This window comes from Carassius auratus, chromosome 44, assembly GCF_003368295.1.
Source record: "Carassius auratus strain Wakin chromosome 44, ASM336829v1, whole genome shotgun sequence".
Classification (NCBI taxonomy): Eukaryota; Metazoa; Chordata; class Actinopteri; order Cypriniformes; family Cyprinidae; genus Carassius; species Carassius auratus.
The window spans coordinates 11,200,557-11,226,102 of NC_039286.1; the positions used below are offsets into that span (position 1 = coordinate 11,200,557).

At 37.7% G+C, this 25,546-nt stretch overlaps 3 protein-coding genes across 7 annotated transcripts in view; 2 read left to right on the forward strand and 1 right to left on the reverse strand.

The window, feature by feature from the left end:
• Window positions 1-1,229: 1,229 nt before the first annotated feature.
• Window positions 1,230-4,795, reverse strand: zbtb22a (zinc finger and BTB domain containing 22a). The gene is made up of 4 exons (XM_026232363.1): window positions 4,632-4,795; window positions 4,015-4,219; window positions 2,107-2,746; window positions 1,230-2,001 (listed from the first exon to the last, which is right to left on the reverse strand). The coding sequence occupies exons 2-4, from the start codon at window positions 4,216-4,218 to the stop codon at window positions 1,373-1,375; spliced, it is 1,473 nt and encodes a 490-aa protein (XP_026088148.1). The 5' UTR covers window position 4,219; window positions 4,632-4,795; the 3' UTR covers window positions 1,230-1,372.
• On the forward strand, window positions 4,213-11,029 carry scn1bb (sodium channel, voltage-gated, type I, beta b). 3 transcript variants are annotated; one of them, XM_026232366.1, is made up of 6 exons: window positions 4,213-4,291; window positions 6,721-6,887; window positions 7,846-8,083; window positions 8,629-8,770; window positions 9,803-9,874; window positions 9,946-11,029. In XM_026232366.1, the coding sequence occupies exons 1-5, from the start codon at window positions 4,255-4,257 to the stop codon at window positions 9,867-9,869; spliced, it is 651 nt and encodes a 216-aa protein (XP_026088151.1). In that variant the 5' UTR covers window positions 4,213-4,254; the 3' UTR covers window positions 9,870-9,874; window positions 9,946-11,029. The 3 variants fall into 3 exon arrangements, with proteins under 3 accessions (XP_026088151.1, XP_026088149.1, XP_026088150.1); XM_026232364.1 differs by lacking the exon at window positions 4,213-4,291 and adding an exon at window positions 5,369-5,840; XM_026232365.1 differs by lacking the exon at window positions 4,213-4,291 and adding an exon at window positions 5,370-5,533.
• Window positions 11,030-19,946: 8,917 nt separating this feature from the next.
• The window catches only part of syngap1a (synaptic Ras GTPase activating protein 1a), a 40,835-nt gene continuing 35,235 nt past the window's right edge, over window positions 19,947-25,546 (forward strand). For all 3 annotated transcript variants that reach the window (XM_026232369.1, XM_026232368.1, XM_026232370.1), the window contains exon 1: window positions 19,947-20,112. In XM_026232369.1, the coding sequence (XP_026088154.1) occupies window positions 20,091-20,112 (22 nt within the window). In that variant the 5' untranslated portion in view covers window positions 19,947-20,090. The remainder of the gene's footprint in view (window positions 20,113-25,546) is intronic.

Below are 25,546 nucleotides of genomic sequence, written 5' to 3' on the forward strand. Positions count from 1 at the left end.
TGGTCATCATTCTTCTGTACAGTCTCGTTGTCTATTCAGATCTGCTACATATGAGGAACTACAGTAGAACACTGAACTCTTAAAGATCAAGCTTCTTTGTTGGCGCCAAAGGGTCCATGAAGAACCTTCAGCATCCATGGAAACACTACAGGTTCTTCAGGTTTTTAAAATCTTCAAATAAACGATTCGTATACGAACTGAGCATTGGAAGGTTCTTTGGGAGATGATGGTTCTTGAATGACGATCCTTTTTTAAAACCTTTATTTTTTATAAGTGTGATGAACCACTAAAGCCTTTAATAGTGGAAAAGGGTATCTAGATGATTCAGATGTTCTTCACACTAAGACGAAACGCTTCACTGAAAGGTTCTTTGGGGAACCAAAAATGGTTATTTGATTCAATTAAATGCAAAAACCTTATTTAGGAGCCAATTATTTCCTCGCTGTTCTCAACAACTGTCTGTCTACACCTAAAACTAAAGGTATTTTATTTGCATCGATGGTCCCAAGAACAACCTTTCTATTAGACAAGAGGTACTTAGATTATTAAAATGTTGTTCACACTTATGAAAAATGGTTAACTGAAACATTCCTTGGGAAACCTAAAATGGTTCTTCAATGGAATTCAGTGGATCATTTAAAGAGTGTATTTCCTTGTCCTATAATGAATTATGTTGAATGAATGGTTCTTCATAGTGGAAAAAAATAGTTATTATAATGTATTTCACACTAAGAAAATAAGTTCATTAAAAAGTTCTTTGGGAAACCAAAAATGGTTCTTTGAGGAATTTGATGGAATTCAATGCACAGGTTGGGAACCTGTATTTATAAAGACTGTAGTTGCTCATCCTGTAATCAATTTTTAGACGGTGCACTCCAATAATTTCCTCTCTGTTCTCAACGACTGTCTGTCTACACTTAAAAAAAAAAAAAAAAAAAAAGGTTTTTTATTGGCAGCGATGGTCCCAAGAAGAACCTTTAACATCCATGGAAGCTTTCTATTAGACAAGCGGTACTTAGATTATTAAAATGTTGTTCACACTAAGGAGAAATGGTTCACTGAAACATACACTTTGGGAAACCTAAAATAGTTCTTCATTGGAATTAATTGGAACTTTTATGTGAGTATTTCCTTGTCCAATGTGTCCTTTGATCGCAGCAAATGTCTGTCTACATGGCACCAATTGTTCCATTAAGAACAGTCAACATACATGAAACCATGTTACCATAGTTTGTTATCTCTTAAAGAGAAAGATTCTTTATTGGCATTGGTGGTTCTATAAAGAAACTGGTTCTTTGCGCTAAAAAAAAAAAGAAACGTTGACTGAAAGGAATGTCATGACATTGGCATTCAATGCAAAAACATTTTAATTTTAAGAGTGTATTTCCTCGTCCTGTAATGAATAATCCTCCTGTTCCACCTTCACTTGTCCAGGTGCACCTGCGTCCTCATTTTGACAGCCGGACGTCGTCGTTCCCTGGCAGCGAGCCTGATGCTTGAGGAAACTGTCTCTCCAGACGATCTTCTTGCCGCAGAGCGCGCACTCGTACGGACGCAGGCCTCCGTGAGTCTTGATGTGTTTGGTCAGGTGGTGCTTCATCTTGAAGCTCTTGGAGCAGACGGGGCAGGCGAACGGACGCAGGTTCAGGTGCTGCATTTTCACGTGGCGGTCGCGCATGCTCTTCAGCGTGTACGCTTTGCCGCAGTGACAGAAGTGGACTTTGGGAGTCGCAGAGAGAGGAGAGCACGGGGAGGACGAGGACGACTGCGAGACCCAGGAGAGCTCGGACGGGCCCGGCGCCAACTGGTCGGACGTCGGCGGTGGCAAAGGACGCTGGGAGATCTGCCCCGTGGCCTTCTCGATTTCGTTGTAGGTCTCGAACGCGCCGTCTGTTTCGTTCTCCTCGTCTTCGTCCAGCAGCTTGGCGTCTGACAAAGTCCACTGGTTCCACAGTCCGTCCGTCTCGCTCTCTCTGAGACGTCCGTCCGACTCGACGGCTCCTGAGAGAAGACAAGAGCAGACAACAAGTCAAAAACAGGTCGGTTCTCCACGCTTCCCCCTGGTGGACGGGCGCTAAACTGCAGTGATGAAGAAGCTCCACTCACCGGCCTGGTGTTCCTCACACTTCACCCTCACTTTGTCTTCATCCAGCGGCTCTCCGACTCCTTCATCTGCTTCCATCCGTCGCTGCTCCTCGTCTTCCTTCGCTCCTCGGAGGCGAGCGCGGATTCGGTGCCTCGCGAAGTCCGAAGTTTCGATGGACGGCAAAGTTGAGATGGGGAATGTGTGGAAACCTTCGTCTCCCGTATTCGGGCTGCATTCGGGCTCGGTTCGGACGGGGAACGTCAGGCTGCTTCTGCTCCACCTGCTCTGAGTCGGACGCCTCCATGTGGCCAGCGGCGGAAGCGCACTTTGTGGCCGTTTTTCCAGAGTTTGTTCGCCCACCGCTCGCTCCCCGTCCTCCGGATCGGCGAAGCAGCAGTCAGAGCTGCTGGGCGACTGGTGACTGGAGGACGCTGCCCCGCCGGGGCTGAGCTGAACCAGAGGTCGTGACCTCTTCAGGATGTCCGTGCACTTGTCCACGATGTGCCACATCTGCAGGAAGCTGGCCACCGTGACGTAGTTTATGATGTCATCGCGCACGATGCTGAGCTGACCCGTGTAGGCCGAGTTTAACACGCTCTCGAAGGCCAGAGGGTCCATGACGGAGGGAAGAGACACCGTGGTGACGTTCTTCAGCAGAACCTGGCAACAGAACCGCAGTGTTCAGAGCCGCTCCAGTTAGAGCTAACAGACATCACTATACTTCCCCAGATGATTAAACACCGTACAATAAGACAAACGTTCTGTATTTCAAGTTTTCTGAAAAGTTTTGTTTAAATAAGCAAATAAACCATTATCTAATTAGCATACATCATTTGCATATGGTTCCGAAACAGAAAATCTAAACATTGGTTCAAAATCCTCGTATCATAAATCAGAAAATACCGTCAACAGACAGAAAACAAACACATTTTCACCATGTTTTGAGGAGTAAACTGTTGCAAAAATCAGTGTGAAAAGATAAAGGGACATAATCTGAAACCTTCAGAATATAGTGAGGAATAAAACGGTTAAGTTTGGTGTATGTAAGAGAAAAGAGTGCTTTAAAGATATGGACTGAAATCTAGAGATAAACTGCGATAAAATAATGTGTATTTGGGAATTTTTTTTCTTTCCAATAGTCTGAAAGAAGACAAGTTATGGAGAAAACAATGGTTTTGCCTTTTGTGTATCACCTCTTAATACCATTCTAAAGGCAAAACTTTAGAATGGTAGAATGTTAAAATAATTGTAAATACCTTCAATTATAACTTCCAACCTCCAAAATCACCAAAAGTAAGATGTTTGATCAGTTTTTTCAAATATAAGCATTACAACAATGTGTTACACATTTTCTGAAGCGACGTCAACAATAGATAACCTAAACAATGATCAGTTGTAACTTTTTGCTTAGTTTTAGAAATATAGTAACAATTCAAACCGAAAACAAGTTACTTTTTAATCATATTTCAACAATTTTTGTTCATATGAGTAGCGCACACACTTAAGCACAGCGTACAAAAGAGCGCAAAAAGGTGGCACGCAAATGAATGACACAAGGCACATTAAAAAACGTTTTTTGGAGGGGTTACCTAGGTAAAATTGACATTCCAGACACTAAATATCACATTACTGGGGTTGATTAACCCGGAGCAACAAAAACCGCTGACATGATGACGGAGTAAAGAGGTCAGGGGATCGTTAAGAAAACTTTCCTGGCTAACCAAAATCAAACCTTAACAAACTTTACATTCTGGGAACCAAAAGTTGTTAGCGGCGATCAAAGCATAATATGTCAATCAAACTCGAAAATCAAACCGTCAAAATCTAACCGCCAAAACCAAACAGTCATAAATATGCAAATGCGGCCATTCACGGGGACTTCGCATATGTAGAGTGTGAAATCAGTGTGAAATCGGTTCCACACTCACCTGGTCGTGGAAATACGGAGAGGATGCGGCCAGCACACACCGGTGCGCGCGGAACACCTGACCCTGCACCTGGATGGACAGGTCACACAGCTGACCCTCCTCGCGCTGCCGGTTCAGATTCTCCAGGACCGAGGCTCGGACGCTGGGGAAGCACACCTGCAGCACCGGGCCTGCCGGAGCACTGCGGCCGACGAGCGGCTCCATCCTGCGGGGAGAGAAACACCCGCGACCGCGGAGGAGATGAGAGCCAGAGCCGAGCGCGGATCCGATAACACGGGTATATGAGCACACACAAGCCGCCAGCAGAACCGCTCCGGTCAATCCGTCATCAGATATTCACATTAAACGCGTTTCCTCCGCCGTTATTAGAGTTCAGGCCCGCAGATCAGATCTGCATCTCATAATAACACTCTATAATGACACACTTAGAGCTTATGAGCGCTTATAAACGCTCGTCTGAGAGCAGATGATCATGTGTGTTTACATCAGATCCCACCCTACACGAGTCCCCTAAGCGCACAGAACCCGCTCTTTTTCATTACTAACATCTATCCGATGTATAAATCATACTCTGATTCGTTTTACGAAATGAAATATGAATGTGTTTATGATCTCACCTGCGTTCACTGTGATGGAGCTCTGCGGAACAGACATAGAGACACGCCCCCCTCCTGAAGACCCGCCCCTCATGTCATATACAACTTAGTCTATGTAGTTTACAAAGAGTAATTATAGTTTCACATAAATGCAATCAAAATGAAGCGGCGCACGCGCCTGTTTTAGTATAGAATAGAACTGAATAGAATAGGGTCTTTATAGATGTATCATGCAGCATCCATGTGACAGTGTCACCAGCGGAAGGTCAGGTTATTAATATTAACTAGGTTACGCTACAAGCTGCTCTACCAGGAAATTTGTGTGCGTCATTAATATTCATGAGCTGACGTGCGCCGCTTGCTGTCTGGTCTGACGTGAATTCACAAACATCCTCCCGTAAAGAAATCTTTAAATCATCCCGCATTATAGAACCATTTTCGAAGACATTTAATTATTATTATTATTATTTTTATTTTTTTGTATTTTAGAAATTAGAGTATTTTTTACTCGTTTACCTGTTTTTGTTCCTTTTTGAATTATTAAACTGGGACATTTTACAAAGATTTTTAATATTAATATTATTATTATTATATAAATGAATGCATACATATAAAGAAATAACAAATTATATTTTAAACTCATCTTTTTTTCTAAAGCACATGTTAGCTTGTTTGAGAAAATAACCGCATTTATAATAGTTATCGATCGTTAATTTGATTTAAATGCGGCGAGTTTCATAAGGGCCGGCTGCAGCGTCGTGACGTCACCGCGGGTTCGGTTATGCGCGCGGCCCGGGGTTTTTACCGCAGTGCATCAGTCCGAGCGTCACCGGAGCTCCAGAACTCACCGAGCAGCGTTAAACACCGTCAGATCCCAGCTTACCGATCACCCGCGTCCGTCTGAGGAGGATCTTATCACGGAGGCAAGTGACGGTCTGCATGAGGCGCTGTATGTGAATATAAATACATTAACGGATGCGCGCGCGGAGCAGTGTTTATCAGGTGTTGATTAACGTAAGGGTGTGTGGCTCATATAAACTGTGATCTCAGGTCTCTGAAGGGGGCCTTCACTAAACCTCTGTACAGCAGCAGGCCGCGGATTCTGGACATGAAGCTCCAGCACTAGTGTGTGTGTGTGTGTGTGTGTGTGTGAGAGAGAGAGAGAGATGATGATGATGATGATGATGATGAGGCGTCTGCTGCTCCTGTGTGTGTTCTGCACACTCTCCGGTGAGTCTGACATCAGAACACGGGGCCCGGGGCCTCAGGAACACATCAGAGGAAAACTGTGTCTAATCAAAAATAGAATTTACTAAACTAACACATGTGTTTAAATTGAAGGGGGTTAAAATGAGTCATGTTTTTAAAATGAATAAATGGATTTAAAAAATAAACACAAAAAGCGATGTAAATAATAACTACAGATGTAAACAAAACATTTGATTGAAATCAATAAAATAAAAAACTAAATTTAATAAAATAAATACTTTGATAAAACAAATAATACATGAGATTTAAATAAATATGCACTAAATAAAAAAACACGATTAGATTAAAATATATATTTTTAAATAAAATTTGTAGATATGGTTAAAATAACATTTATTGCAACTAATAAATAAATTGACTGAAATAAAACGTTATGTTAATAAATAAATACATTTGGACTTATACATCTAAAAATACAGTATGCAGTGATTAAATAATAATAAAAACTAAATAAACATGATTTAAAAAAATAAATTTAATTAAAATAAAATCATTTATTTAAAAATAGATACATTAAATAAATAAAAATTGATGTAAATATGAATGCTTAATTCCTTTTTAAATAATTAAGTTTATAAACCTGCTTAATAAATAAAATAAAGACGATTAGAAAACATTTTTATCAGGCTCCTAGATTTCAGTTCAGTTATTTAAATTTAAGGGGATAGAAAGTGACCTGTACTTCCTGATTAAAGTAGAAACCGTGAGCCTGAGCATCAGAAGGAATCCGTTCCTGTGACCGAGCATCACACAGACCATCAGAAGCAGAGCTGTGGGATGAAGAGTTGTGCTGTGTAGATCAGGTTTGAGGATGTGTGTGTGTGTGTCGATGTGTCTGCAGTGTCTCTGTGCAGCGGAGCCTGTGCCGAGGTGGACTCAGACACCGAAGCTGTGGCAGGAAGGAGCTTCAAGCTGGGATGCATCTCCTGTAAGATGCGTGGAGAGGTGAAGGCCTCGGCCACCGTCGACTGGATGTTCAGAGCCAGAGGAGAAGCAGACTTCGTGCACGTGAGCATCACACCTGCACCTCATTCATCAGACTGCAGTCCATAGAAATTCACTTGAATACATTTCATTAAATTATTGATTCAAAAACCGATTTGATTTAAATAAATATTTCAGTACATTTGATGAAAATAAATCCGATTGGATGCAAATAAATAAATAGTGAATGACTTAATAAAAGCATTTGATTTAAAGTAAATAAATAAAACAATTAAATATATTTAATTAAGATGCTGACTAAAATAAATAAAATTTGAAGTAAGTAAATATTAAATGTGTGATTTAAATAAAAAGCCTTTGATTTTAAATAAGTGGAACATTGGCAAAATAAATAGAATGTTGATTAAAATAAAACAAATTTGATATATATATTTTAATCAATTGTAATATGTAATTCAATTCAGTTCAAGTTTATTCAACACACTATTCAATTTAATTAAAATGTTGAATTAAACATAAACTGATTAAATATTATTAAATTAAATGAATAAACAAGCATTTGATTGAAATAAATAAAACAATAAATATGTGTAATTAAAATGCTGACTAAAATAAAATTTGATTTAAACAATAAATGTGTGACTAAATAAACAAAAGCCTTTAAATAAATAAATAGAACATTTTAAAAATAAGTCTATTTAGATAAAATGTTGATTAATATAAACCAAATTTGATGTAAATAAGAACTTAATCATTTTAGATAAATGAATTTAAAAACAATTGCTTAATAATTTGATGTAAATAAATGAATGAAATAATTTTTTAAAAGAAACATAAATAAAAAAATAAAAAAAAGTTAATGTAATTAAAATGTTGAAACAAATGAGATGAAATTATGATGACTAATTGAAATAAATCAGTAAGTGATTTTAGATGACCTGCTGATGAACAGAAGTATGAGTGCAGACGGAGGAGCAGCTGGATGTGTTCAGGGTCTGACGCTCTGCTGTGTCCCGCTCAGATCTACAGCTACGACGGCGAGGCGTCCAGCATCATCGACGAACGCTTTCAGGACCGCATGGAGTGGCACGGCAGCAGGAACACCTACGACCTGCAGGACGCGTCTGTGGACCTCCTGAACGTCACCTTCAACGACTCCGGCGTCTACCGCTGCGTCTTCAACCGAGTGCTGAGCTACGAATACTACGAGTTCTCCACCACCGCCACCAAACTGGTGCAGCTCTCCGTCGTGGCCAAAGGTACACCGCTGAACATCAAACACTCCTCTCTGAGTGTGTGTGTGTGTATCAGCTCCTACACTTTGAGATCTCATTATCTCTGGAAATGAACTATACTAGGCTTTAATAATGAAGATAGCAACTGAAAAATTAGTTAAGAACCAACATCTAAACGGATATGAATACATCTTTAATGCTTCTTGAGTTACAAGCATCACAGTGTTGATGCATCACAGTTGTCGTGTAATGTAACAAAGATTGCTAAAGCTAGCAGATATGACTAAAAGAGCTAGCGATCTCTGTGAAGATATCATAATGATTCTGTCATCTTCCTGAAGTCGTCCTGGCTCTGAGTTTCTGATAATAAATGTCATTATGCTACAACATTAAATATTCATACATGACATCTGATATTTTGGCTTTTATCAGAAGAAATGCATGATTTTAGCAGAGTGTGGTGGTTATGGCACAGAACGATGTGGAGTCAGTTAGACAGAGAGTGTGTGTGTGTGTGTCTGTGTGTGTGTGTGTGTGTGTGTGTGTGTGTGTGTGTGTGTGTGTTGCAGCCACGCGGGGCACGGCGTCCATCGTGTCAGAGGTCATGATGTACGTGACCATCATCGGTCTGCAGCTCTGGCTCCTGGTGGAGATGATCTACTGCTACAGGAAGATCTCCGCAGCTGGAGAGGAAGCACTGAGAGCCAGCGCGTCAGTCACACACACACACACACACACACAGAGAGACACACACACACACACACAGAGAGAGAGAGACACACACACACACACACACACACACACAGACAGACACACAGAGACACACACACAGAGACACACACAGAGAGAGACACACACGCACACACACACAGAGAGACACACACACACACAGAGAGACACACACTCACACACACACACTCAGACACACACACACACAATCACAGATACACACACACAGACACACACACACACACACACACACAGAGAGAGACACACACACACACACAGAGACACACACACACTCGCACACTCACACACACACACACACACACACACACACACACAGAGACACACATCACCTGTGACACTCAACTGACCAATTACTAGATAACTCCAATAACTCAAATGATAATATATATATAATTATTTCAGGTCTGTAGCAAAATAACTAAACTTGAAGTAAAAATGTTAAAATACAAAATATTTAATAAAAACCAAAACTTTAATTAAAATAAAACTGGGAACTGGGAAAAATGTAAACTGATTCAAAATATTAATAAAAATGATTATAGTATCTCATCTGATCCTAAAATCATGTCAGTGAACTGTCTGAAAATAAAATCTGAGATTATTGTCTGACGGAGAAGGTTTATGATGTTCTTTCAGTGTTCAGCATAAAAATAATAACACATTCACCGGACTCTATTGTCTTAACTATTTTTAATTATTGAATTCAGTTTTACTGGACCAGAAGTGTTCTACTCATTGTTTTCATTAGAATTAAAACTTCAAATAAAATTACATCCATATAAACATATTTTCATTACTTGGATAAAATTAAATAAAAAATGAAAAAAGATATAATTCCAGCTTTATTTTCATTTAGTTTTACTTTATATATTAGAAAAACTAAAATTAATAATAAAAAAATTAAAACTACTCAAGATGACAAAAACAAAACAAAATCAACTAAAATAAAAACATTAATAAAATAATTGTGTGTGTGTGTGTTGTGTGTTGCAGAGCGGAGTATCTAGCGATCGCGTCCGAGGGCAAGGACAACTGCGCCGGTGTGCAGCTAGCAGAGTAGCACAGGTGGGTTAACTAGCTCTCCTAACTAGTCCTGGCTCCCCTCAACCACTTCCTTCCTTCTGTGCTGTCTGCAGGTTCTTCCAGACGCTCTTCCTCCGGAGCTGCTCTCCCCGTCTCCTCCTCTTCCTCTGTGTTTCTTCACCTGGACGCTCTCGATCCACACAGCACTCACACAATACACTGTCCTGCACCACACACCAGTGAAGAGCAAGCTGACCTGACCTGACCTGACCTGACCTGGACACACACAGGAGCCACGTCTGTGTATATCCAACACATCCTCAGTCGATCCGAGAGAGAAACCAATGCTAGAGCCGGGAGGAAACTCTTCCTAGACGCTTCCATCACTAGAAACTCCTAGTTGTTGTATAACCCAAGACTCTAGCTCTTTGATGTAGCAAGCACTCGCAGGATGTTTGAAATGCATTCTGGGTAAGTGCATTAAGACATGCGATATCTGGTCCGGTCCCGCTGTGTGCTGTTGTGATGCATGCCCACACTGCAGTGGATCTTCTGTCAGACGCCTGATATAATCTGTGGGAAATGCAGAAGTGCATGCTGGGAAACGCAGGGCTGGTGGGTGGAAGTGCAGAGAGAGAGAGATGTGCAAATTAAATGAGTTCACATGAAGTCTGGACTCTTATTTCTGAACTGAGGCGGTGTGGATGCTAGTTTGTGTTCGCTAACGCTAGTTAACGCAGTCGTCGTAAAATAATCACAAATGTAAAACTATCGTAACAGGATTAAAAACATTATTTATTTATTAATAATAAAGTTAAGAGTATATAAAAATAAAGTGTTTTAAAGACATTTATGCATAGAAAAATATAATTTTCAATAAAAAAATAAAAAACTTTTTCATAAAAATTGGTTAAAGATATAATTAAAGAAGATGATGCAGTGTAATTAGGGACGAGCTGGATGGCAGAAGATATCATATCACCAGTTTATTTGTTTCTTCTTCAGGAATCCCTGTTTAAAGAACCATGCCTTGTGTCTACACGTCTTTGTCATTATATAATCTTTGTTATTAAATCTTTTGTTTGTACTCTAGATGTATTTAGCATTCAAGAAAGTATAATATCAAAATAACACACTATATGCACTTCACTGTGTAAATCATGCATTGATTCTTATTAAAGTTCTTCCGGCGAAGCAGTGAGTGATGTTTCTCTTTTCTTGTTTTATTAAAGGGACACTTCACCCAAAAATGACAATTCTGTCACCATTTACTCACTCTCAGGTTGTTTAATGAGTTTCTTTCTTGTGCTAAACACACAAAAAACATTCTGAAGAATGCATTGAACTAAACAGCTGCTGGTTCCCATTGACTTCCATAGTGTTTGTTTTCCTTTCTATCACAGTCAATGGGAACCAGCAACTGTTCTTCAGAATATGTTTTGTGTGTGTGTGTGTGTGCTCAGGAAAAGAAACAAATGAATACAGGTTTGTGAAAACATGAGAGTGAGTAAATAATGACAGAGTTGTAATTTTTGGGTGGACTGTCCCTTTAATGACTGGGGCAGCATGTGTGGACTATTAGACTGCTGTCACTTTAAGAGCTGCACACATCTGATATTCAGGCACACGTCCGTTTCTCACTCAACTGTTCACTGTTTTTATGTAAACCTTGTGTGTTTTTGACAGCTTTTGCACAATCAGACACAAAGGATGACGAATCCGGCGCTGTTTTCCAGGATCTTTAGTGTGCGCATGCTTCAGATTAATAATCACAATATCACACAGACAGACAAGTGCAAGGAAAAAGAGTTTACTGCATTTATTAATCATGATTAATTTCTTTATATTCCTTTGATGACAGCATGAACTAATGTTAATGTTCAGCTCTTAAAGAACAACAGTGTATTAAAGCAATAACCCTCCTGAAGCCATGGTTTACAGTGATTTTATAACAGCTGACGCTAATCCTCTTAGCTGTATTCACTGTAAACCACGGCTTCACGTGGCTTATTGCTTTTATAAAACGGTTATTCCATATACGTAGTAAGTTTTCACAGAATAAGACAGAGCAAATAAAGTGTAATGATATTAATAAACAGTATTCTTCCACCAAACAATGTAGTTCCTCAGAATGAGTTGTGGTTGCAGTAAAGTGGTTGCCGAGCAACACACAGAAGTAAACAAAGATGCGTGTTACTTTGTAGCAATTTACAACAGCTTTGAACACGGCTCAGCCAATCAGAATCAAGGACTGGAACTATCCGCTTTATAATTATACATGAATTATGCTGTAAAAACATTCAATTAATTAACTATTTTTTTATTGGTAAATTAATGGTTAACAGAAACATATCTGGTCTTTGGTTCTATACACTAATTAATATACAAATGTAAATCTTAGATATACAGTTATTACTGTGGGTGTGCGTTTTTGCCACGGGATAAATAATATAATAAATATAATAATAATAACATAAAGGTAATTGCTGCCTTTTCTCTCAAAACGTAGATTTGTTTTTCGTAAAAAAGTTAGAATTGTAAGATTTAAAAGTTGCAGTTACCTTTTTTATTCTAAGATTATATTTCGCTGTTCTGAGGAACAAAGTCTGAATTGAGATGTGAACTTGGTATTGCTAGAAAAAAAAGGCAGAAAAATAGTTTATTTCTCATAATTCTGATGGGAAAAAAAGTTTCAATTGCAAACACAAACTCATAATCATGAGAAATAAAGGCCATCATTGAGAAGAAAAAGAGTTACCTCTTCTACTTAAGTAACAAGCTTCTATACGCTACAGAACATGACAAAAGATGCAAACCTGATAACAGCATAATATAATAATACTTTAATAATATTTCTTAATGAACAGCAAGATTTATATTATCTCTTATATTTTGGCTGAGCACAGAATGCATATTTCCTGATGAAGTGCTGCATTGGTCTAACGTGAGTATGGTATCCCATAATGCAGTGCACTCGACCTGAGCATCGATGAATGAGCAGGTCATTACAGTGATCTGATCACATTATTACACGAAACTGTTGCAGAAGCAGTGTTCTCTCTGTGATCGTGGATTTATATAACGCTCTGTGTCTTCGGCTCATAAAGCCTGCATTTATTTAGTCAGAAATACAGGTAAAACAGTATTATTGTGAAATATTATTATGATGTAAAATAACTGTGTTCTGTGTGAATCTGTGTTAAAGTGTAATGTATTTCTGTGATGCTCCGCTGTATTTTCAGCATCATTCCTCCAGTCTTCAGTGTCACATGATCTTCAGAAATCATGATAATATGATGATTTATTATGCTGAAAATACAGCTGCGCATCACAGAAATACATTTTATTTGAAAGAATATTAAATTAGAAACCATTATTTTATATTCTAATAACATTTTGCATTTTTATATATATATATATTGTGTGTATGTGTGTGTACTATGAGTAAGAGCTGGTCATATAATTAGAATATCATCAAAAAGTTTATTTATTTCACTCATTGCATTCAAAAATTGAAACTTGTATATTATATTCATTCATTACACACATACTGATATATTTCAAATGTTTATATCTTTTAATTTTGATGATTATAACTGACAACTAAGGAAAATCCCAAATTCAGTATCTCAGAAAATTAGAATATAACTTAAGGCCAATACAAAGAAAGAATTTTTCGAAATCTTGGCAAACAGAAAAGTATGAAGAAGAAAACTATGATCATGTACAGCACTCAATACTGAGTTGTGTCTCTTTTGTCTGAATGACTGCAGCAGTGCTTCGTGGCATGGAGTGGATCAGTCTGTGGCACTGCTCAGGTGTTATGAGAGACCAGGTGTCTCTGATAGTGGCCTTCAGCTCTTCTGCATTCTTGGGTCTGGCATATCACATCTTCCTCTTCTCAATACCACACAGATTTTCTATAGGGTTAAGGTCAGGTGAGTCTGCTGGCCAGTTAAGAGCAGGGATACCATGGTCCTTAAACCAGGTACTGGTAGCTTTGGCTCTGTGTGCAGGTGCAGAGTCCTGTTGGAAAATGAAATCTGCATCTCCATAAAGTTGGTCAGCAGCAGGAAGCATGAAGTGCTCTAAAACTTCCTGGTATACGGATGTGTTGACCTTTGACCTCAGAAAACACAGTGGACCAACACAAGCAGATGACATGACACCCCAAACCATCACTGACTGTGGAAACTTTACACTGGACTCAAGCAACGTGGATTGTGTGCCTCTCCTCTCTTCCTCCAGACTCTGATATCCAAAGGAAATGCTTATTTACTTTCATCAGAGAACATAACTGTGGACCACTCAGCAGCAGTCCAGTCCTTTCTGAAGCGAGACGCTTCTGATGCTGTCTGTTGTTCAAGAGTGTCTTGACACAAGGAGTGTGAAGCTGAAACCCATGTCTTGCATACGTCTGTGTGTAGTGGTTCTTGAAGCACTGGCTCCAGCTGCAGTCCACTCTTTGTGAATCTCCACCACATCTTTGAATGGGTTTTGTTTCACAATCCTCTCCAGGCTGCGGTTATCTCTATTGCTTCTACACTTTTCTACACATCTTTTCCTTCCCTTCACCTCTCTATTAATGCGCTTGGACACAGAGCTCTGTGAACAGCCAGCCTCTTTTACAATGACCTTTTGTGTCTTTCCCTCCTTGTGCAAGGTGTCAAAGGTCATCTTTTGGACAACGGTCAGGTCAGCAGTCTTCTCCATGATTGTGTAGCTACAGAACTAGACTAGACTGTTTTGAGTTAATTAACTGATTAGAGTGTGGCACCAGGTGTCTTCAATATTGAACCTTTTCACAACATTCAGATTTTCTGAGATACTGAATTTGGGATTTTCCTTAGTTGTCAGTTATAATCATCAAAATTAAAAGAAATAAACATTTGAATATAGACGGTTTCATCGGGCGCACCGCCTGGACCTAAGTTAACTTCCGGTCTGTGTTGTGTATATCGGTCTGGCTGCAGTGCCTTCTACAAATGCAGTTAAAGCCAAGGTGATGAGTAAACTGAAGTTGGGCTCAGGTGGCTGTGCTGCGGGATGTGTTTCCCATACATTTATTTATTTTTGGAGACTCGCCACAATTTTAAAACTGATCGATTTTCAAAAAGGCTTCGTTAAATAAACACGAGTAACCTAACATTAAGTAACGTACTGCACGTTTAATAATAATAATAAATATAGCTGCAAGCAGCAATCACGGGGCCAAGCATTCCAGCGGCAACATCAGGAGCTAAGCATATGTAGCATCAGACCAAATGCAACAATGAATAATGAAATTAATAATTGCATGATTGTAATTGAAATGGCTGAAAATCGTTAATAAAAGTTCCACAGCGAGGAGCTAAGCATGGCATGGAGCATCAGACCAAATGCAACGAGTAAGAAAAGCAATTATTGGAAGAGTGTAATTGAAACAGCCAGTAAAACTCCAGTAAAATGATGCATTATCATTTTTGGAAAATAGGTGGCGCTGTAATCAAATCGCTTTGTTGTGTTCTGTTGGAGGTGACAATGTTGTGGGCAATTTCTTTCAAAATACTTACAGACCTTTAGGGCAATGAGTCGAACATGCCCACCGAGTTTCGTTCCGATCGACTTCCATTAACCTTGTCAAATAGGTGCTTAAAGTTGTTTGGCCAATGGCGGCCATGTTTTTTAAGATAAGTGAAATTCCTCATAGAGCACTTGTGCCACATTGGGCCATATCAATTTTCAAGTTGATTGGATCAACGGTTGCTTAGTTATAGCCATTTGATTTTTTTTCATCCTGTAGCGCCACCAAGTGGCAGATATGGAAAAAAAAAAATAATTTGACTAAAGTTGTTGTTCATGCATATGAGTTCTGAGTTTGGTGAAGATATCTCATTTTGTTCCCGAGTTATAGCCTTTTTCGTAAAATCGGTCCACGAATTTGAATGTTTTTGGGTCACCTGGTTTTTTGTTTAGTCTTGATCAAACCACTGCAATAATATTCTCTGGACTCTCTAGATCAATAATTTTCAAAAATATGTTGCATTTTGTCCTTTGGTTAGCTATAAGGGGTCATTTAGGAAAGGGCCGTGGCCACATGTAACCTAAAGCCTATAAAACTGAAACAAAAACTCAAAACTTTATGAAACTTGGTTATAACATGTGAAAGATGACCCACCAAGCATGCAAAGTTTCATTAAGATCAGAAAATAGCTGGTGCTATAACAGTTAAAATGGCCTAAAAAACAAAAGATTTCTGTTGTGAATGGCATTAAACTGCAAAAAAAAGGGGTAATATAATCACACATGCATTAGATCTGTATTTTTTCTAAACAATCATGCAAAATTTAACAGAGATTAGGTAAAAAAGAACACTGTAATATTTATAAAGCTTCAAAACCCAGTGTTGAATAAAAAATTGCAATTATAACCACTAGATGTCACCGGAAGACCACTAATGAGCTCAGTAAAGACTAAAACATTACAGTTTATGGGCTTGTTGAGGGATTCATCTAGAAAAAATGTATATTACTATTATTTAATATTACTGTTCAAGCATTTCAGATCACATTGAGTCAAAGTTTACCAATTTATTCATACAGATATATCTAATGTTTATAATTATGCCAGATTATGATTGCAATGAAACCTGAAAAATGACATAGAAGCCCATAAAAACAGAAGACTTGCAATAGGTTTTATCACCCATCATTTATTTTAATTATCTATATATATAACAAAATGTGTGCATCTGTGTGTGGGTTTAAGCATGCTTATTGAGTATTAATATACTAGTTTAAACATTTCATGTTTGTGTGTGTCTGTAATTCTGTTCTATTCTTTTACTGTCAGCCATATCTAGGTTATTTAAAATCAGTGCAGTACTATTATCTAGACTGTGAAATTATACATAAATTGCGTATGCTTCTTTGGAATGAAATTAAGACAACATATAACAGTTATAAAGGTTAAAGAGACAGTGTTGTATGATAAATTGCATTTACGACCACTAGATGTCACTGAAAGACCACTAATGGGCTCACTAAAGACTAAAACATTACAGTTCATTGTCTCGATGATTGATTCATCTAGAAAAATATATATTACTATTATTTAATATTACTGTTCAAGCATTTAAGATCACATTGAGTGAAAGTTCAACAATTTATTCATACATGTATATCAAATGTTTACTATTATGTCAGAATATGAATGCAATGAAACCTGACATAGAAATGTAAGAAAATAAGTCTTTCTGTGAGTTGTTTGTCACCTATAATTTATTTCAAATATCTACATACAACAAAATGTGTGGGCATGTACTTCTCTGTGTTTGTGTGTGTGTGTGTGTAATCATGCTTATTGATTATTCATATAATAGTTGAACCATTTCATTTCTGTGTGTGAGTGTCTGTGAGCCTATTCTCCATGTTAGACAATGGCACACACAAGTTTGGCTTAATTACAACAAAGCTTTGCAGAGATATAGCCTCAGACTCATTTTGTGAAGATGCCTGACATCTGAAGCAGCGCTGTACAAAAACGGTTTCGTCTATTGACACAAAATCCATAACTTTTTGTCAGCACGGTCTGAAGATGATCTGATTCAATTTTGGTGAAAATCAGACAAACGGTTGAGGATGAGTTTAAAAAAAAAGGTTTTCAACATGAATCAAAATGGCGGACAGGAAGTTTTGCTTAATATGACATAATTGGTATGCATGTTGTCGGCATGTCCCAAGGAACATTTTGAGACATGTTTCATGATAATAGGCTAATGCAATCAAAAGTTATTAGCATTATTGGAAATGTAATAATTAGCGGTTATTGATTGGTTTATTACTCTTGACCAATAGGTGGCGCTGTGACCAAAATGATGTGGCGTGGTCAATGTGATGTGACAATGTCACATATTAAGTTTTGTGTAAATATCTCCAACCTTTGCAGAGATACAGCCTCAGATGCAGTTTGGCATCTTTCCAGCAAATTCGTTGGTACGCTAATTGAAAACGGTTACGTGTATCGACACAAATTCCATAACTTTTTGCCAGCATGGTCTGAAGATGATCCAAATCAAATTTGGTGAAAATCTGAGCAACGGTCTAGGAGGAGTTCGAAAAAGTAGGTTTTCAACATGAATCAAAATGGCGGACAGGAAATTTTGCCAAAATTGACAAATGGGGTATCGGTGTTCTCGGCATGACCCAAGGAATCTATCAACATCAGTTTTGTTACAATAGGCTAATGTATGCAAAAGTTATTAGCATTTTTCGAAAAATCGTTATAACTATTGACCACAAGGTGGCGCTGCCCCCAATTTTTTTGTGTACATTCAGGGCATGGAGCCGGACATTTTTGTAATTATTTGCGAAACGATACGGAACTTCATTCTTAAGATACAGCAATTTACAACTAAATTCAAAATGGCCGACGCCCAAAATGGCCGAATTGGGAAAATTCGGTATCATTCGACTCGGAATGATGCACTGAATCTAAAGACACCACTTTTGTGATTTTTGGCAAAACCGTTCAGAAGTTATGAGCAAAAACATGCATTTTTCATATCTCCTGACCACTAGGGGGCACAGCGCCGAAACACTGCAGGTAGTCCCAGGGAATGGTTGTTATAAGACCCACCAAGATTGGTCTCAATAGGCCAAACCGTTGCGGAGATATAGCCTCACGTTCACATTTGCGTGCTTTTCGAAGAATTCGTTCATGAGCTATTCGGAAACGGTTTGAGAAATCAACTTGAATTCCATAACTTTTTGCCAGCATGGTCTGAAGATTATCTGATTCAATTTTCGTGACAATCGGTGCAACGGCCTAGGACGAGTTCGAAAAAGTAGGTTTTACGAACAATTGACGATAGCGAAAAAACTAAACCTTGCGATTTTTGAATTTCGGTGTCCATTCGACTCGGCATGAGCCAAGGAATCACAGGAAAAAAGAATTTTCATTTTGTGGCTTACGGTTCAAGAGTTATTAGCATCAAGTTTTTGAAAGTTTAGACAATTGGTGGCGCTAGAGAGTTTGAGTTAGAGACTTCAAATTTGCTACGGTTAATGTTCAGACAGTCCTCTATTAGTGTGCCAAATTATACAACTTTCCCGCAATCGGTTCTATGGGCTACCATAGACTTGGGGTGGAAGAAGAAGAATAATAACGCCAACAAACACAATAGGTGCCTTCACACCTTCGGTGCTTGGCCCCTAATTTCTTACATTTATGTTTAAATATCAAAACGAGGCACGGGTGTTTTTATATCGCTGTATTTCTGAAGGAAGACGTGCATGTTATATGCGTGATAAAGCAGCGTGTGAGCGTAGCTCTGCTTTGTTTACAGCTGTTACTGGGGAAACCTCTATTTCTCGCTATGTCTATGCTTTAAAACATCTCCTGTTGGCAAATAATGAATTTGCATTTTCATAAAGTCCGCCTGATCCACGCAGCAAACATATTTTGTTTGTTATCAAAAAATATCTACTCTAGAGGGACTTGACTGTTGTTATTGATTCTATTTGGAGTCAACCGGAAGTTAAGTTAGGTCCACAAAAGCGCTCACGCGCATTAACGTTTGTTTATGTTGATGCTGTTGAAACCGTCTATATCAGTCTGTGTGTAATGAATGAATATAATATACAAGTTTCAATTTTTTAATGGAATTAGTGAAATAAATAAACTTTTTGATGATATTCTAATTATATGACCAGCATTTGTATATATATTTCTTTCAAACACAAATCAGTTTCTACCCATAATATTTAAAATATTAAAATTTGGATCATTTATAATCATACAAACTTCCATTATTTTTATTTATTTATTTATTTTTTATTTTTTTTTAGGAATTGAGTAGCCTACATTTGAATACAAATCACAATGTATATAAATATTTATCCTATATAAAATAATTACGAACTATAATGTTGTATATTAAACGATTGCATAACAATGTAATTGCATATTTAATTAGCTAGGCATCATTTGCATATTCAAACACTTGTAATGCTGAACAAGCATCTTTGGGAAAGTATGGCGGAATTTGTTTAGTGACAAACGAACTTAACTTGGTTATCGTGAGCGCGCGCGCCGGTGCGCGTCCACGCCTGCGTGCGCTTTTCGGTCATAGCACCCCGCGTGCGCGCGTCCGCCTCGACTCCGCGGCTCGCGCGTGAGAGCGTCGCGTCACTGCTCCGTTATTGTCGGATGTTGACGCGCTGAGGAGCGGTGATGGGTCCGCACAGAGCGAGCTGATCGCGGTCAGAGCCGGAGGATCATGTCCTATGTGTCTTCACAAGGTGAGAGCGAGCATGATTGACAGCTGTCACGCCGGAGGCTGCGCGAGCGAGCGTCGATGACACATTTATAGCGCACTGATGATGGACGCGCGATTCTATTGATTCTAGTATCGTGATGTGAGCATATGTATGCGTGTGTGTGTGTGTGTGTGTGACACTCCAGTGCTCATTAACATTGAGCTGGACGAGCTTCAAATGTCGCGCTGACGCACGCGGGACGCACGCAGGACGCGCGGCTTCAGATGAATCGAGTTCTGCTCCGAATCCAGATGATGAACACTTTGATCCGGTTTCGTAGAATCAAGTGAAAACACAATAGTGTTAACGAACACTGCATTCAATTCATAGAAGTTGTAGATTTCTCACACAGCTGCATTTGAAATTTCATGTTTTAAGGAATTAAATATTTTATTAAAATGTATATACATATACGCAATTAAATAGTGTATGAATGTAATTTATAATTAAATTTTACATTTGTAAATTACAAAAATGGTGTAGAAACTATTATATAATTATACGCAGCTGATGATATACATTACATGAGAGATAGATGTTATTCTATTTAAATACGTAAAAATGTAAATATAATTAAGAAGTAATTTCATGGCTGTAAATTTATAAAAGTTGTAAATGTTACACAGTTGGTGATAAATGCTGTATTTGAAATGTAATACATTTTTAATAAATTATTTCTTACACATTTAAAAATGCAATTTTTACTGTAAATGGTAAGTTATTTAAAAGATGTTTTAAAAGTACAAATATAGAAATATAGTTAAATGTAATATAAATTACATTAATAATTCAAATTCTGTAAGAATTCTCATGTAGTTGTAAATTTTAAATAAATTGTAACTATCTTACATTATTTTATAATAAAATGCTGTAGACACATTTTTACGATTGTAAATTTATATAATTGTAAATGTTCACTAAATTATTTAGATATTTTAAATATATAGGCCTATATATTTTAATATGTCTAATAAATTATCTTTTTTCAAATACACACACACACACACACACACACAATAAATAAATAAATATAATTAAGATATTATTTTGCATTTGTAAATTCACATGAATTGTAATTTTTTTTACACTTAAAAAATTATGTAGAAATAATTTTCCCTCAGAAAGTCCTACATTTCTCAAACAATCGTAAGGAAATACCAAGTCATGAGTGAAATTGTGGAGTCAAAAGACTGAAATCTATATTTGTAAACTCACTGCTAGGTTTATTAGCAGCTCTGTGGATCAGAATTGTGCTGGAGACTAACTGAAGTGTGTTCATCACTGCTCATGTTCCAGTTCACCAGTGTTTAACTCTAGAGTTGTGTGTGTTGTAACCGTCACACACTCGTGTGATGAATCGTGTCGCTCTCTGGATCGTCTCTAGACTCTGTGTGGTTGATCACAGCGCTGTTTGTGTGATTTCAACATTATTATTCATGCTGCTGAGAGAACCAGTGAAGAGCTGAGCGTTTACGTCCTGATTTACAGAAATAAAGGCAGTCAGGAATCAGGATCAGGTTGTTTTAGATGTCGAGCTACACTGACGACAGTCGAAGTTACAGCATCACAGGAACACCGACGTTTGACAGAAGTGTGCGGTGGAAATCAGATCAGGATTGTTTATTTTATTTTTATTTATTTTTATTTTATTTATTTTTATTTAAATTTAATTTTAATTTAATTAAAAAATTTTATTAAAATGATTTTATTTTATATTATCTTTAGATTCCAGTCTATTTCAGTGTACTGCAAAAAAAAGTGAAATATATATATATATATATATATATATATATATATATATATATATATATATATATATATATATATATATATATTATTTTTGTGTATATATAAAAAATAATATAAAATACCAAGCTTCAATATAATTTTAAAGTTGTAAAAATATAAATAGTGAATTTTACATATAGTGCAGTTGAAAAAAAAAAAAATATTTTTTTTTATTTTAAAAATAAAATAATATATTTTAGATGTAGTTGTACAGGTGTAAATTTATACAAATGATACATTTAACATTTATATTAAGTCAAACCATAAAGGATTAAGATGGCAGATTTAATTGTTAATATGGTTTATTAGTGGGTTCAGGTCACTGTAGTTCATTTCTGTAAGTGAGGAGAGCAGAATAAAGTAAACTGTGATATACCCAATAATTCTTCATTCAGTGCACTTCCAGTGAGATCTGATTTGATTCAGACGCTGTGAGCTGAGCAGGTCTTACCTGACATTATACTTATTATCATTTTCTAAACTACAGCGCATAAACTGATAATGTGAGACATGTAGAAATTCTGGTTTGACTGTGTATATGTGTAATATAATTTAGATACCGTCATGCGGCTGTAAATGTTTAGTTTGACATTAAAGCGTTCATTATCTTCTGAAGAGACGTCATGCTAATAAATGCAAATCTGTCTTTCTAGCTGCTCACTTGACCTTTGACCTTTAGTCCAGTGTGCTCAATGAGCCTCCGCTTCAGTGAGGTCTCTTCTGATTGGTGAACAGACTCCGCTTGTTTGAATACTTAATTCTGATTGATACTGTTCCTGTGGCTCAGGGGGAGAGCATTGTGTTAGCAGCGCAAAAAGGTTGTGGGTTCGATTCCCAGGGAACACATATGGTTAACAAAAACAAAAAAACATTGCATAGACTGAATGCACTGTGAGTCGCTTTGGATAAAAGCATCTGCCAAATGCATGAATGTAAATGACTGGTCAAGGTCGAATGTTCTTGTTTATGATTCTGGTCAGGATCCAGGGGCAAATGTTATTTTTTGCCAAATTTAGGTTGTCTTGTTATTTTATTAAAAGACTTTGTATTATTTAATAATTATATTAATAATTATTTAAATCAGGATTCAGGTTATTAAAAAACTTAATATTATAAAATATAATTTAAATATTATATAAGTATTTTAATAAAATATTATGTCAGCATTAATATTAGTTAAATATAAAAAAAAATTATAAAAAATTGTCAAGTCACCTTTATTTATATAGCGCTTTAAACAAAATACATTGCTTCAAAGCAACTGAACAACATTCATTTGGAAAACAGTGTGTCAATAATGCAGAATAATAGTTAAAGGCAGTTCATCATTGAATTCAGTGATGTCATCTCTGTTCAGTTAAATAGTGTCTGTGCATTTATTTGCAATCAAGTCAATGATATCGCTGTAGATGAAGTGACCCCGACTAAGCAAGCCAGAGGCGACAGCGGCAAGGAACCGAAACTCCATCGGTGACAGAATGGAGAAAAAAACCTTGGGAGAAACCAGGCTCAGTTGGGGTCAGTTCTCCTCTGACCAGACGAAACCAGTAGTTCAATTCCAGACTGCAGCAAAGTCAGATTGTGCAGAAGAATCATCTGTTTCCTGTGGTCTTGTCCTGGTGCTCCTCTGAGACAAGGTCTTTACAGGGGATCTGTATCTGGGGCTCTAGTTGTCCTGGTCTCCGCTGTCTTTCAGGGCAGTAGAGGTCCTTTCTAGGTGCTGATCCACCATCTGGTCTGGATACGTACTGGATCCGGGTGACTGCAGTGACCCTCTGATCTGGACACAGACTGGATCTGGTGGCCACGGTGACCTCGGAACAAGAGAGAAACAGATAAATATTAGCGTAGATGCCATTCTTCTAATGATGTAGAAAGTACGGTGTTATGTGAAGTGTTCCGGTTCCAGTTTACCTAATTAATGCAGCCTAAAAATCCTTTAACGGATTTGGATATTAAAAGCATATTAGTATGTTATGTGTATGCCAGGTTAAAGAGATGGGTCTTTAATCTAGATTTAAACTGCAAGAGTGTGTCTGCCTCCCGAACAATGTTAGGTAGGTTATTCCAGAGTTTAGGCGCCAAATAGGAAAAGGATCTGCCGCCCGCAGTTGATTTTGATATTCTAGGTATTATCAAATTGCCTGAGTTTTGAGAACGTAGCGGACGTAGAGGATTATAATGTAAAAGGAGCTCATTCAAATACTGAGGTGCTAAACCATTCAGGGCTTTATAAGTAATAAGCAATATTTTAAAATCTATACGATGTTTGATAGGGAGCCAGTGCAGCGATGACAGGACCGGGCTAATATGGTCATACTTCCTGGTTCCTGTAAGAACTCTTGCTGCTGCATTTTGGACTAGCTGTAGTTTGTTTACTAAGCGTGCAGAACAACCACCCAATAAAGCATTACAATAGTCTAACCTTGAAGTCATAAACGCATGGATTAACATTTCTGCATTTGACATTGAGAGCATAGGCCGTAATTTAGATATATTTTTGAGATGGAAAAATGCAGTTTTACAAATGCTAGAAACGTGGCTTTCTAAGGAAAGATTGCGATCAAGTAGCACACCTAGGTTCCTAACTGATGACGAAGAATTGACAGAGCAGCCATCAAGTCTTAGACAGTGTTCTAGGTTATTACAAGTAGAGTTTTTAGATCCTATAATTATCACCTCTGTTTTTTTCTGAATTTAGCAGTAAGAAATTACTCGTCATCCAGTTTTTTATATCGACTATGCATTCCATTAGTTTTTCAAATCGGTGTGTTTCACCGGGCTGCGAGGAAATATAGAGCTGAGTATCATCAGCATAACAGTGAAAGCTAACACCATGTTTCCTGATGATATCTCCCAAGGGTAACATATAAAGCGTGAAGAGTAGCGGCCCTAGAACTGAGCCTTGAGGTACTCCATACTGCACTTGTGATCGATATGATACATCTTCATTCACTGCTACGAACTGATGGCGGTCATATAAGTACGATTTAAACCATGCTAATGCACTTCCACTGATGCCAACAAAGTGTTCAAGTCTATGCAAAAGAATGTTGTGGTCAATTGTGTCAAACGCAGCACTAAGAGCCAATAAAACGAATAGAGAGATACACCCACGATCAGATGAATTGAAATCAGGATCCATACAATTAAAATACCCAAGTAATAATATAATAAGTAGTTTAACAACATGCTATGTCAACCTAAATATTATAAAATATAATAAAACAAAATTTGTCTTTTAATAAAATATCATGTCAATCCTAATCAGGATCCAGTCCATTAAAAGGTGAAATAATATTATAAAATGTGATTTAAATATTATTTAATATTTTAATATAATGTAATGTCAATGTAAATCAGTATCCAGGCCATAAAAAGGATGCTCATGTTCTCTGTCATCTCTGTGATCAGTGATCTGTGAGTGTGTGGATCTGTGTGAGTGATGCGTCCAGCTGCCAGAGCGAGTGAGCGAGAGAGAGAGAGACTCACATCTACAGAGAGAGAGAGAGAGCGAGAGCGAGAGCGAGAGAGAGAGAGACTCACATCTACAGAGAGAGAGAGAGAGAGAACGAGAGAGAGAGAGAGAGAACGAGCGAGAGACTCACACCTACAGAGAGAGAGAGAG